Source organism: Eucyclogobius newberryi, unplaced genomic scaffold (genome assembly GCF_026437365.1).
Source record: "Eucyclogobius newberryi isolate DKJ021-1_F unplaced genomic scaffold, fEucNew1.0.hap1 SCAF_22, whole genome shotgun sequence".
NCBI lineage: Eukaryota > Metazoa > Chordata > Actinopteri > Gobiiformes > Gobiidae > Eucyclogobius > Eucyclogobius newberryi.
In genome coordinates, this window is record NW_027315857.1 from 12422373 (window position 1) to 12435226 (window position 12854).

Here is a 12854-nt window from a genome sequence, read left to right on the forward strand (position 1 = left end):
TTTAATTGAGTGCACTTTTACCAGCTTTTTTTGGAATTGTAACCGAATACATTATTAACCATGTAATTACTCATTGTTTTTTCAGCTCTTTACAGCCTTGTTTATTGTCAATCATTTTCATCATGACACTTAATTGTTGTAAAAAAAACAACAACAGCATGTCAGCAGAAAAACGCATACTGCTTTCTTTTTGTTTTCTTTAATGATACAAAATGTAAATATTCCATCTAGTATTATTTTTCTTTTATTTGTTGTATGATTGACTCTATTGGGTTATTAACATTTCGTGGTTGTGGTTTACTGTGCTTGTTGTTTGTTTCAATAACAAAGGTTGGTTCAATAAATAAACATAAAATAATAATAATTGTGGCATGCGCGTTTGTCCTACAGCGACAGTTTTGTCTGTTTGCGCACACCGTAGAGGGGGCTGTCGTACAACATGGCGGCCATCAGGAACGGGGTGACTCCGAGTTGTATAGCAAGGTGTATTTTGCGGCAAAGTGGGCAATCAAAACGAGGCACCAGTCCGTTTTCAGATGTCGTACATCCTGTAAGTCTGTTTATTCGTCATATGAATTGGACTTTATCAACACCTGTAAAATGACCGCTCTCTGCCCCTCCCGAGTGCTCCGTGGAGCGCGTGCTTATGTCACTAGTTATGTGACTTTGACAGGCAGTAGCGCACCTTCTGCAGTATAAATTTATCCAGGAACATTCAGAAATATAATAGCATTTTATCTCATTAAGTTTTAATTTGACATTTAGGTCTTCCACCGCAGTATCGTCAAACCCTCCGCTGATTTTGATTTGATGGCCAACGTCAAATCATCTTCCTTAATTTTCAACCCTCACGTTTAACTTGGTCCATGTTTATCTAGGGCTATGCAATTTATCAACCTTTTATTCGCGATTGTTTACTTTGCTGCGTCTTTATAGCGAGTGGTCATGGTCAATTATGTCAGTAAAAGCATGTGGTTTAGAGTTTTGGAGGAAGAAAATGAGACTTTTTTTTTTTTTAACGTTAAAGCCTTGCCCTAATCCCAACCTTCCTGGTTTTCCCCTTGTACATTTGTGATAGTTTCTCAATCGTCTATTATCTTCTTGCAGCATTTGCTTCTAAAGTCCCGACTTCACACAGTGTTTGAGTGTAGAAGTCCCGTAACAAAAACGCTACTTGGTCAAAGGCACAATGGAAAGTTCCTGTGGGTCAGTGCTGTGGCTGTACGACACAACAGCACACAGGTAAACTGAGTGAGAACAGACTTCTAAGTGCTGGTGTACAGATTTCCTATAACACCTTCTGATATTTGTAGATTTTTGTCGACACAGTGGATTCTGCTCCAGTGGTTGAAGCTGTGGACAGTCCTTCAGTTATTCAGATGACCCCTGTGTCCCTGCCTGCAGAACCAGTCCTCTCACAGCCAGTAACTGAACAGGTACATCATGTAACATTGTGGGAACTATGTGGTAAAACCAATAGTTTTACCTCAAAGTCAAGCAAGTTATTCTAAAATCCTAATTCTAAAATATTCTAAAACTCTGGAGTAGAGATAACTACAATAATTATAATTCTACTTTTCAGATCCCAGTTGAGGCTGTTTCAGTGGCATCTACTGAAGTGCACATCCCAGCTCTTCACACAGTGTTTACCACGGCCCCCGACCCTGTCCTCACACATCCAATCGCAGAACAGTTGGCTGATGTTGCCCCCACTGCTGTGGACGTCCTTCAGGCTGCGACTACTGAAACTAGTCTTGCAGAGCTCGGTTTGGCGGGTTCCACTCCAGTGGGACTCATCCAGAACCTGCTGGAGTTCATGCATGTGGATCTTGGTTTACCATGGTGGGGAGCTATTGTTGTAGGTAAGTTGTCTAAAATGTTGTTAATTTATATACCGCTTGTCTGACTTACTTAATATTTGACTTAACTATTTGACTTAACTATGATTGTTATGAATCCTTATTTCATAGGTACGGTAATGGCACGTTTATTGGTCTTTCCTGTTATTGTGAAGGGCCAAAGAGAAGCAGCCAAACTGAATAATGTCATGCCAGCGATGACCAAACTCACCAATAAAATGACTGAAGCAAAACAAAGTGGAAATAAATTTGAATGTATGTTTTTTGCTTCTTAAATCTTGCTTAAAAATCTGTTTACAATTTGGCCTTTTAAATTAAAGCATGTTTTGGTTGCAGTTGCCAAAGCCTACTCTGAATTGAATTTATTCCAGAAAAAGCATGATGTCAACCCGCTGCGTGGTTTCTTGATTCCTATGGTGCAGGTCAGCAGTTTGTTACATTATTGTAATAAAGTGTATTATAAATAAAATGCATGATTATTGTAATTGATTCTTCTTTATTCTTGAGATATTAATAGTTTCATTCTTTTATCACAGGCACCAATCTTCATCTCATTTTTCATTGCACTGAGGAAGATGGCATATCTCCCGGTGCCTAGCATGCAGACTGGGGGAATGCTGTGGTTTCCAGACCTCACTATGGCTGACCCTTACTATATCCTGCCTTTTGCTGTCACAGCAACTATGTTTTTTATTCTAGAGGCAAGTTTGTTACTTATTTAATTATTGCAACTTTTCTGGAAGTTTTTGGAAAGCAGAATCCTGAATGCCTTGCATTTGTTAAATGGTTTGCAGTTGGGAGCAGAGTCTGGTATTGACAACCCAAATCTGAAAACCATGAAGACTGTGTTTAGAATAATGCCCCTGATAATCCTCCCACTTACCATTAACTTCCCTACAGTAAGTTTCTGATATGTTTTGTTTGAGTGTTGTAGATTATAGTTCAATTGCTAACTCTCAACACTAATGATAATATTAATATCTCATATCCTTTTCTTTTTTAATAGGCTGTGTTCACTTATTGGATGACCTCCAACTGCTTCTCCTTGGGTCAAGTGGCCCTGCTCCGTCATCCATTGGTCAGAGACAAGTTGAAGATCCCTGAGAAGATTCAACATCCATCATCTGCACTCCCCCAGAATGAGGGCTTCATTCAGAGCGTGAAAAAAGGTTATTCCTGCTATTATAAGTAATTGCAAATACATAGTACATTCATATTAAAACATTTTGTACCACTGTGTTGTATAGGGTGGAAGAATGCTCAGGTGGCCCAGCAGCTTGAAGAAAGGGAGAGGAGGATCAAAAATCACCTTGACCTTGCTGCAAAAGGTATGCTCTGGATAAAAGTGTTGTAAATATCTTGTTTAAATTGGCTTTATAACATTATGTAAAAGGTTGGACGTAAGCGCTGGTGGGAGACATAACAGCAAGAACATACAAACTATTAGGCAGATCTTAAAATTCCCAAAACACCTCCCGATCACCGCCTCTGTGGATGCTTTACTTGACCTGAAACGATTGAGAACCTTTACCACCAGCAAAATATGACTAGCATATCAGATCCCCTACGTATAATGGTTGCAAATACAGACACTTAAGACCTCCAACATTCAAAATGGAAGTAAATTTACTTGCTTGCTGTAAAAAAATGTATTGCCTACAATTCACAATAAAATCAAGGAGCTATGCAAGGGTCAACTTGACCCATTTCAAGATTGTTCTGGAATTCTGGATTTAACAACCTCTATTTCTGGGCTACAAGAAATGTAAACAAGAAACTCCAACTCGAAACATCCAAGTCTTAATTGGACGTATGATCATCATGGGCCAGTGTCACACGCATGGAAGAAGCCTAAACATCCCACCAGGTTGCGCCCCATCACATCACGTTTGAGACGCACAGAAATTTAACAAATGTATAGGTCACTTCTAAAAATAAATAATTCCCCAAAGACCTCTCTATTCTTGGAAATGTGATAAGCAGTCTTCATTTAATTTTCCACATACAAAATAACAAACAAAAAAAGACCAAAGAGGTGTATTTATTTTCAACGTTCTTATTATATGATTATTAAATTCATTTTAAAAAACTGGTATTATCTACAAATGTCCTCACACAAACTCTGACCAGTCCACTTGTAGGTTCTACCAGTTTTTAATTCTTTGTTTTTACAGGCCCTCTGAGGCAGACCTTTACCCACAATCCTCTGGAGCAAAATTCACCAGTAGCAGCGGTATCGTCCAAAAATAAGACAACCAGCAGCAAGGAACGGCCATGGAAAGACACTTTGGGTTAAAACTGTATATCAGATTTGTAGTGTGGAAGACATATTATTATGTATATATTTATGGCTCAAAGAGATTGGGGCTTATCATTATCATGTCAGTGCTATTATGATTAAAATTAAATGTAACAACCACCACAATTTGTTGTGTATTATTTTTCCATACAGTATGTCACATCTTAAAAGTAAAAGTTATGATTTATATTGTTTAAGTAATTTATTATAAATATTTTTCAGCAGAAAAATGTCATGTAATATTCACAGCAGTATTTGGTCCAAAAAATGATAAAAAAGTAGCCCTTTCTTCACATATGAAAAAAGTAGTGCCTTTAGTTATACATGAGGTTGTGCATTGTCATGTCCTTTTCAGGTAAAATAAACACATGTCTAGATTTAATTAGTTAAATACTACATCTGTTGTAAATTAAATATTTTCTACTAAAATGTACAGCACTGTGACAAAATTGTAGATTGTTAAATATCCAGCAGGTAATGCATTGTATGTACTGCCAGGTAAGGAATGAAAGTAGATCCAAGATTTATGGGCGTTCAGCAGGGTGCCATTGTTGTGTCCTATTCCCCTTTGTCCATTTCAGTCAAAACAGAGAAGCACACCTTCTGAATCAAGAGCCCACATTTTGCTAAAAGAGAAAGGCACATGGTAAATAATGTGCATGGAAGAAAATACACAATAAAAATGTATAACTCTTACCTATAACTCTTCTTATCCATAGTGGCCTCTTGTGGGCTGGAGTGTAGATGCAGAGGAAGTAAACAGGCACCCCTGACAGAGCAATGCCAATACCAATAAGAGAGTTGATTGTGTCACTGTAAAGTGGCACCACTACCAAAAAGACGGTCAGGAGACAGAAGATGATTGGATAGAACAGACTGAGCTGAAGGAAAAAAAAAAAGTGTCTCAATGTTAGCCAGTATTTCAATATATAAACATCATGTATATTCATTTATACATATTCATTTATACATTAATACAACTTAAAGTCTCTGAGGTCAAGAACTAAATTGTTGTAATAGTGGTTACAATGTAGTGCTGTCTAGTGTTACAATTATATTGCTGTAAGTTTAGGCATTTTTTACAAGTAAATTTGCTACCAATACATGGTATCTTCTACTTGAGCTTTTAGACCTTTGTCCGCACATGTGCAAGGGTTCAGGCAGAGCCAGTGTTTTTACCTTTAGTGGTCTTTTGCGGTCCGGCTGCTTCCAGCGCAGATATAGTTGTCCCAAAATGGAGAGCCCCACAAAGAACCAGTAGCTGAAGCTGTAGTAGTTAATGAGCCTAAAGACATCTTCTACACATAAGTATATCAAAGCCATGACTCCCTGTAATGACAAGAGGGTCATGTTAGATAATGTAATGTAATGTTTTTCACTGTGTTTTGTGTGGCTTACATTAAAGAGCAGAGCAGGGACAGGAGTGTAGCGATGGACATGGATCATGCACAGATAGTCTGGAAGATGACCTTCTCTTGAGCCTACAAAGAACAACCTATCAAAAACAGAACATTATTAAAAGTCAAAAGTTAACACATAATGCATAAATATGTCTGTGTATCCCCTCATTAATTCAGCAAGGGTCAATAATAAAAGATGGTTGAATGGTTTCGCACCTGTAAAGATGTTGTTGTAAGAAGCTACTTGGATGAGTGACAAAATGTATTTACTCTTAAAATCTTTTGTCTAGTTCACAGAATTCAACCGTCTTTACCTATAACGGCATACAATCAAAAGAAGTTTCTCACCTTGAAGAGGCCAAAATTGAAGCATTGAGTCCACCAAAGCAGGACAGAGCCACAGCTAATGGAATAGTCCAGTTCATGACGCCAAACACTTTGTCTGCAAATGTCTATGAAATTTATGTTAAAAATCAACATAATTTTTTTTCTTTTTTTTCGCACTTATCTTATCTAAAAGCTTACCACTGCGACTGCATCACTGTCCAAGATGGCGTTCATGGGGAGGACGGTGTAGTAGGCCACATTGGTCAAGATGTAGATCACAGTCACAATGGGCATGGAAATGGCAATGGCCAGGGGCAGATTCCTGTAGTTTAAAGACACAGCCAGCAGAGGGAAGGAAAACATGAGTCAACTTCAACAGAGAATCCTCATAAGACTTATAGGTCAGAGACTGGCCCCTTTAGGTGAGCAAAAGCTTGGGTTTAGGATTAGATGGATGTTTGTCACTAAATCTCCCTGAGAACTGAGGCACAAGTAGTCATGGTTAAAGAAAAACACAGTCCTTTACTATCGTGAATCTTAGGAGTCTGTTAATTGTCTGCAGTTACTATTCTTGCTTTCTAGGACAAAACACAACAATGTCTAGTTTGACCTTCAATGATATATAATGATAACAAATATAAATAAAATTATAGTAACAATCAGTGGCTATAGCTTGTTTATGGTTAAAAAAAAGTCCAATCGCCTCTATTTTGAAATCACATAGGTTTATGTACCGCTCTGGGTTTTTTATCTCCTCTGTGACAAAGTTGAGTGTGTCCCATCCAGAGTAAGAGAAGAGGGCCGAGTACAGGGCCAGAGCTATTCCCCCTGGATCCTGGGACGAGCCGTCAAAGAGCCCCTCGAAGTTCTGTGTGTGACCTAAAAACATAAACAATGGTTACTATTACATTTAACTGTGAATGTTTTAGTCTCTAAAAATAATCAGGCTCAAATTGGCACCTTGTCCGATCTTGACCAGGCCTGTGATGATGACAGCAATGAGAGCTATAACTTTGGCGTATGTGAAGAAGTCTTGAACTCTGGTGCCCCATTTCACATAGGCACAGTTGACAAAGGTCAGCAAACCTATAGAATAAAAAACACATCATTTAGATTGAACATTTGAAAACATTTGAACAGTCTTATCGTCAGTTGTGACATTTGCTCTGTAAAGTGCACGTGTGCCAGTGCGTTTCCGAGGCTGATTTAAGGAAGCTCTGATGCTGACTGAAGCAGACTGTTGTTTTCAGAGCAGGAAACAGCTGAGCAGTTTTCACACACGCACACACACACACACACACACATACACACATACACAGAAGAACCGTCAAGCACAAGGACAATCAAGCGCTTGAAAAAGGTTGTGAAACCACTTGAGGGATTTTGTTAATCCTGATTTATCTGTGGGCTACTGTTAGTCACAGGAGAATTGTTAATATTACATCAGGTGCAAGAGAAATTTTAAGTAGTAACTAACTGGCCCATAACTAAGGTTTGAGTCCCACATGACTTGGTAAATATACACACACACACAAACATAGGAAAATATATTACAATGACTAGCATTCATTCATAATCTAGATCAGTCATTCCCAACAAGGGGTCCCTAGGTGTTGTTGCAAAAGGTCCAGACTAGATTGTGTGTTTTATAAAGGAAGGGCATGTTAATAGTTCATTAAAGTGTTTTATAATAATTACGGTTCTATCACAGCTATAACAAATCATAAAATAATAATGTTTTTCTTATAAGACAGAATAGGAAAAGGACGTTTAGTATAAATGAATGTATCTATGGGTAAAATATGGGTCACTGGGAGAAAAAGGTAGGAAACCACTGGTCTAGATCAGTCCTAACCTTAACCATAGTTACTACTTGCGAACGAATCATAACTTAAACCCTAACCTTACCCTCGTTTAACCTATATCTGAACTTTAAATCGTTTTGTCGCTCCAATAATAAGGTTTATGTCACAGGGACTTGTTTTTTGGCCCCGTAATGGAGGGTCCCCATGATGATGATGAGTGTATTTAGTCCCCACAATGTAATCAATATTCACCCAGATACACAGAGACCACCAAAACAGCAGCCAGAGCTAGCCCAACACTATCATGTTCCACGCACTGACAGAGAGACGATCATAACAAGGCATGAGTCAGTGGGAAACCAAGGAAACATAAGCAGTGGAAGGATGCAACCGCACAGAAGCAGGGCCCTGCTGTGTGGACACTGTAATGTAGACCAGTGGTTCCCAACCTTTCTTTGTATATTGTCAAGTCTTACTTTCTATATTGTCTATACTGGACTTGTTTTGTTAACGATATTGACGTCCAAAATCCTCCAAAGAATTCTAAAGTATATCAAATTCAAATGATTATGTATATTTTTCATTCCAATACGATAAAATGTGACCATTGTTTGAAATCTGAAACCATTCCAAGCACACCCTTAAAAGTGCTTGTGAACGGCTAGTTGGGAAAGTGATGTAGACGGCTGAGGGTTAGAAAAGTATGGTCTTTATGAAGCAGGGTATCTGGGAGTACAGGTGAGAGTGACGTCTGCAGTCACGTTTTGGTGGAAATCGAATATGAGAAGATAAAGATAAAGATAAGTCTGTCAGATTGTGTAACCTGTGAGGATCATACTATGGAAATGATTAATTACTAAACATAATTCATATATTTAAAGATATTTTGTAATGTAATGTCATCATCACTCTGGAAGTGAAAGCGCCAGTTCCAAATTTGCACAATCAAATGGTTTGTAATTAAATGGTGAAGTGAGATGATTCACTTGATGAATATTTGGCTGCTCAGGTCAGAGTCTGCATATGTGTCGGACTTTACCTCAAAGCTATCTGCGTTCTCAGCCCTTCTCCAGTACTTCTTATCACCAAAACTGTCTTTTTGTTCAAGGAAACTTTTCACGTGTGTGTGTGGGGGGTGGCTAAATAAGGAATATTTATTGCAAAAGAGCACAATATACTTTATCGTCATATCACTGTTTATCTGCACACTTCCATGAAAAACAAATCTAAGCAAGTGCTGTGTTTGGCAAAGTTCTGAATTTGCATTGATAGCACTAACTAGGCAATGATTATATTTCCCTTAGCTGGATTAATTGCTAACTAAGAGTTCTAGTTCCTTTTTTAAGTGCCCACTTTAGCTTTGTCACCATATTTTGCTTCTCCTGTCTGAGAAGAGCTCATGTGCAAAGTCTCATTTATCATAATGTGACACAATTCCAGTGACTCACTTTAGCATCCAATAAAGATCAAGGGAAGTACTTACATATACAGGCCGCTGCCAGGAACCTGTTAGCGATGTAGGGTGCGATACAGGTGGGGAAGATGGGCTGCACCATGTAGTTTGAGAAGGTGATGGCAATGACCGCCTGACTGGTGGGTTCAATGATCAACAGCGAAGTCCACAACCGGATGAAGGCAAGGAAACCCCCAAAGGCTTCTAGTATATAGGCGTAGGAAGCACCTGATTTGGTGATGGTGGTCCCCAACTCTGCATAGCACAAAGCCCCAAATACGGAGAAGATGCCCCCAACGGTCCATACCACCAGGGACAGGCCATAGGACGCACTGTGGATCAGGACGCCTTTTGGAGAGACAAAAATGCCCGAGCCAATCATGTTCCCCACGATAAGACACACACCGTTTAACAAGGAAATCTCCTTCTTCAGCTTCATTGACTCCCCTGAGGGCTCGGACTTTACTGATGAGGAGCTGCCATTCGAGGTCAAGCTTTCGGACGCCATTGCTCAAAATAGTCTGATTTTAATAAATACAAAATGTTCAGTCTTAGTTGTTTTTATGGGTCTCTCTTGTGACTTATTCCAGGTAATCTGCCATTGTGTGTGGCCACCTGTGGAGGCAAAATAGGTCAGGTTAGGGATGTTGTCTCCATAGCAACCGTTAGATAGCAGTGTAAATAGTTGTGTTGATGCAATCAGTCCCCGATCTAATCAAACACAAACACATTTACATGTTCGACTCAAGCAAAAAGACAAAGCACTCACAGCATTTGGTATACTGCAGTACCATTAAGTTGCACGGCAAATGGCCTTTTAAGGTTGAGTGTATTGACAGAGCAACAGGCAGAGGAGCAAACACGCACCACATGCCTGACAATACTAGCAGTTCTTCGTTAGTAACCCCTGGTCTAACTATGGAAAAGCCTGGCTGCTAAAAAAATCCACTGACTCTCACTCAAGAGCACGGAGTTTTACATGTCAGCACTATTGCCTGTCACATGTTATCTTATCCAAAGTTCATTATTCATCAGCATGGAAAAACAGATGTGCAATACACACATATTGCCTACAAACATGGATAAATGGGATTCTCAGTGATTCTTCTATTCAGATCCACCGTTTCACAACCAGGGGAAATCTCAAAGCCCATTTCCTGCGCCACAGAGAGCAGAATCCAGAATTGTCCCTCTCTCTGTTGCCGCCAGCACTGTCCGAGCAAACTCAAAGTGACTCAATGAGAGCTGTGTCTGGTATAAAATAAAATTACTTTTCTAGTCGAGGCATCTACACTGAAGACATTGGGGTTATTTTTTTTTTTTATCACAAACTTTGACAAAGTTCAGCTTGACTAATTTATGGACTACAGTATGGTAAAGTAGCCCACACAACTAAGTCATACAGCAGACCAAGCCTCTCTTACCTTGCCTTGTAGCACAGGAGTAGTGGCACTTGAAGTGAAGGAGCGACAGCCTGTAAAACAGAGGTCCATGTGATCCAAACAGCAGATACTGAGCGAGGTGAGGCCCTTACAGGAAGAAAGAGCAAGGTCCAAATGCAGCTGATAAATTGTCATCCTTAAGTGAATCAGGGCTCGATAATTAGATAATGAGATAATAAAAAGAATAAATAAAGAATAAAAATAAATAAATATATCAATACATTATAAATATATATATATATATACAGTATATATATATAATTAAGAAAGATCATTATATATCTTTAACACTACTTCACACTTAATATGGCAGCCTGCTATTCTTATTACAAACCAAATGAAACCAAATTACATTCTAGAACAATACCGAGATAGGTATAAAGTAGTTGGACTGTTTATGATTTTATTATGACATTATTGCACGTGAAAGTTAATGGACAACTAAAACATAAGTCAGATTTGTGTTTCAATTTTGCAGCTTGGATGACCATAGCTAAAGATCTGTTAAATAGTTACATAGTTTACTTACCCTCTCCAGTTGCGGTTCAGATTTGATCAGGGTGAAAACATGTGGCTCAAACTTGTGTCTTCATCCGTCTCATTCAGAAGTTGGTCCTCGTGCTCTGACTTTACGCAGGCGGTTCCTCTCGTCTTGACGTAGAGCGCGTCTCTCAGCGGATGAACCTGTGGCTTTTATGCACTTGTGCTTCTCTCTGCTTAATGTCTCTGCTTAATGTCTCTGCCAAGGAGACGACCCGGGGACCTCGAGAGGCGCCGGAGGGCGGGTAATAGCCTCGCATTGTATTTGCTGAATGATTTATCACCTTATCATAGGTTTTTACTCTAATTAGAGTATCGCGCACGTTGAACACAAAAAGCACCCCGATAATTACACAGCATTTAATTATCCCATAATATGCACACAATGTAGTCTTTATTTATCTACCAGATGTTTTTCTTTTCTCTTTTTTTTTTACAAACAAAAAATAGGCCATGATGTGCAATCTCTAGCTTTTGAACTGTATAAGGTAGATCTATGTTTGTAATTTTAAAATTGTCTGACTGACTTTAATCTACCTTTTCGACAGACAAATAGTAATTACATATGATTAAAATATACAAAAACAATACACTAAACAAACCAGAATTATTCCCTACAGATTTTATGACATTTGATTTACTGATCCCTCATGATCACGATAGATCCATGTCATGCACTCACCAGATCTAAAGGTTATAGCTCCCTCTTGTGGATATGAGGAGCCTTTTCATGTACCTGTTTACCTTTTGTACGATATTGAATTGTTATTTATAACTATGTTTACGTTTACCCCATGTAGCCTAATGATTAGTTGTTGGCTTTATAACCCTACATGAAATGCCAAAAATAATTTAGTTTCTTTAGATTCTTGCTTAAATTTGGTTTACTTAAAAGCCACACTTATTATCAAGTTAGATTAACCTTTCATAATCCACTCTTCTAGTATACTATGGTATGTTAAAACAAATAAGCACAAACAAATGACATTTTATTGTTTCTCTTTTCTTATGTAAAATTAGGACAACACATGACTTTTGACCTATGCAAATGTCCATCCTTTATGTAATGATTAACGACTATATTCTGATATTGATTAATGTTAATCCTTTGTGAAGATCAAAACTACTCCCATTCACACCTGAAGATTCCCTTCCCCCCTCAACATCACTTGGACAAAATGTATTGTAAAATGAATATGACTTTTTTTTGATGAAGACACATCTCGACGCATGTGGACAAACTTCTCACACATGGCTCCTTTGTTCGTCCATCTCGGCCTTGAGCATTCTTTCCTGTGGTAACCAGTTGTCATGGTTATGGGGCAGGGGGAAAAACTACAGGGATTAAAGACTGCCATTTTGGGGACAGCTGGGCCAGGTTGTTGCCCCCTGTCCCGCTCCCAGTCACTTTGGTGGGGGTGGCATTGTGTATGGATTAGAGCTTCCTGTGTGTCAGCTCATTACACGAGCATGGGATGGGGAGAAGGCAATAGAGTATAGGGAGGGGGGTGTACAGGGGTGAGGCAAAAGAGTGAGTGAGAGAAATGAAAGAGAAAATAAAAGAGGGCGCATTTGAAAGAGTATGACACAGAGAGGGGAGGGATAGAGGTGGTGGCCTCTACAGCTGCACCCTCAATTGCACTCATACAAGCAGTGATTATCCTTTTCACACACGTATACGCACACACAGTGTTGGAACTGCAACATATTAAAAGACACTGGCTGAAGA

General features: G+C 38.9%; 2 protein-coding genes across 2 annotated transcripts; one reads left to right on the forward strand and one right to left on the reverse strand.

Annotated features, from left to right (window-relative positions):
- Positions 1–401: 401 nt before the first annotated feature.
- Positions 402–4284, forward strand: oxa1l (OXA1L mitochondrial inner membrane protein). The gene is made up of 11 exons (XM_072459376.1): positions 402–550; positions 1108–1242; positions 1314–1436; positions 1583–1862; positions 1971–2114; positions 2196–2281; positions 2396–2560; positions 2654–2758; positions 2866–3028; positions 3107–3187; positions 4034–4284. The coding sequence occupies exons 1-11, from the start codon at positions 440–442 to the stop codon at positions 4153–4155; spliced, it is 1515 nt and encodes a 504-aa protein (XP_072315477.1). The 5' UTR covers positions 402–439; the 3' UTR covers positions 4156–4284.
- A 121-nt stretch (positions 4285–4405) lies between these two features.
- Positions 4406–11284, reverse strand: slc7a7 (solute carrier family 7 member 7). The gene is made up of 11 exons (XM_072459377.1): positions 11115–11284; positions 10568–10617; positions 9174–9758; positions 6846–6971; positions 6620–6764; positions 6084–6207; positions 5907–6010; positions 5557–5653; positions 5338–5487; positions 4856–5039; positions 4406–4784 (listed from the first exon to the last, which is right to left on the reverse strand). The coding sequence occupies exons 3-11, from the start codon at positions 9649–9651 to the stop codon at positions 4717–4719; spliced, it is 1476 nt and encodes a 491-aa protein (XP_072315478.1). The 5' UTR covers positions 9652–9758; positions 10568–10617; positions 11115–11284; the 3' UTR covers positions 4406–4716.
- Positions 11285–12854: the final 1570 nt, after the last annotated feature.

What these genes read in the sequence shown, in the direction of transcription:
- slc7a7 (XM_072459377.1), bottom strand. Translation starts at nt 9,651, where the DNA reads ATGGCGTCCGAAAGCTTGACCTCGAATGGCAGCTCCTCATCAGTAAAG. An exon ending in TCAATTTTGGCCTCTTCAAG is followed by an intron (nt 5,654 to 5,906) that starts GTGAGAAACTTC and finishes TGTTTTTGATAG; the next exon opens with GTTGTTCTTTGTAGGCTCAA. An exon ending in ACCGCAAAAGACCACTAAAG is followed by an intron (nt 5,040 to 5,337) that starts GTAAAAACACTG and finishes TTTTTCCTTCAG; the next exon opens with CTCAGTCTGTTCTATCCAAT.
- oxa1l (XM_072459376.1), top strand. Translation starts at nt 440, where the DNA reads ATGGCGGCCATCAGGAACGGGGTGACTCCGAGTTGTATAGCAAGGTGT. An exon ending in CTATGTTTTTTATTCTAGAG is followed by an intron (nt 2,561 to 2,653) that starts GCAAGTTTGTTA and finishes AATGGTTTGCAG; the next exon opens with TTGGGAGCAGAGTCTGGTAT. An exon ending in TTACCATTAACTTCCCTACA is followed by an intron (nt 2,759 to 2,865) that starts GTAAGTTTCTGA and finishes CTTTTTTAATAG; the next exon opens with GCTGTGTTCACTTATTGGAT.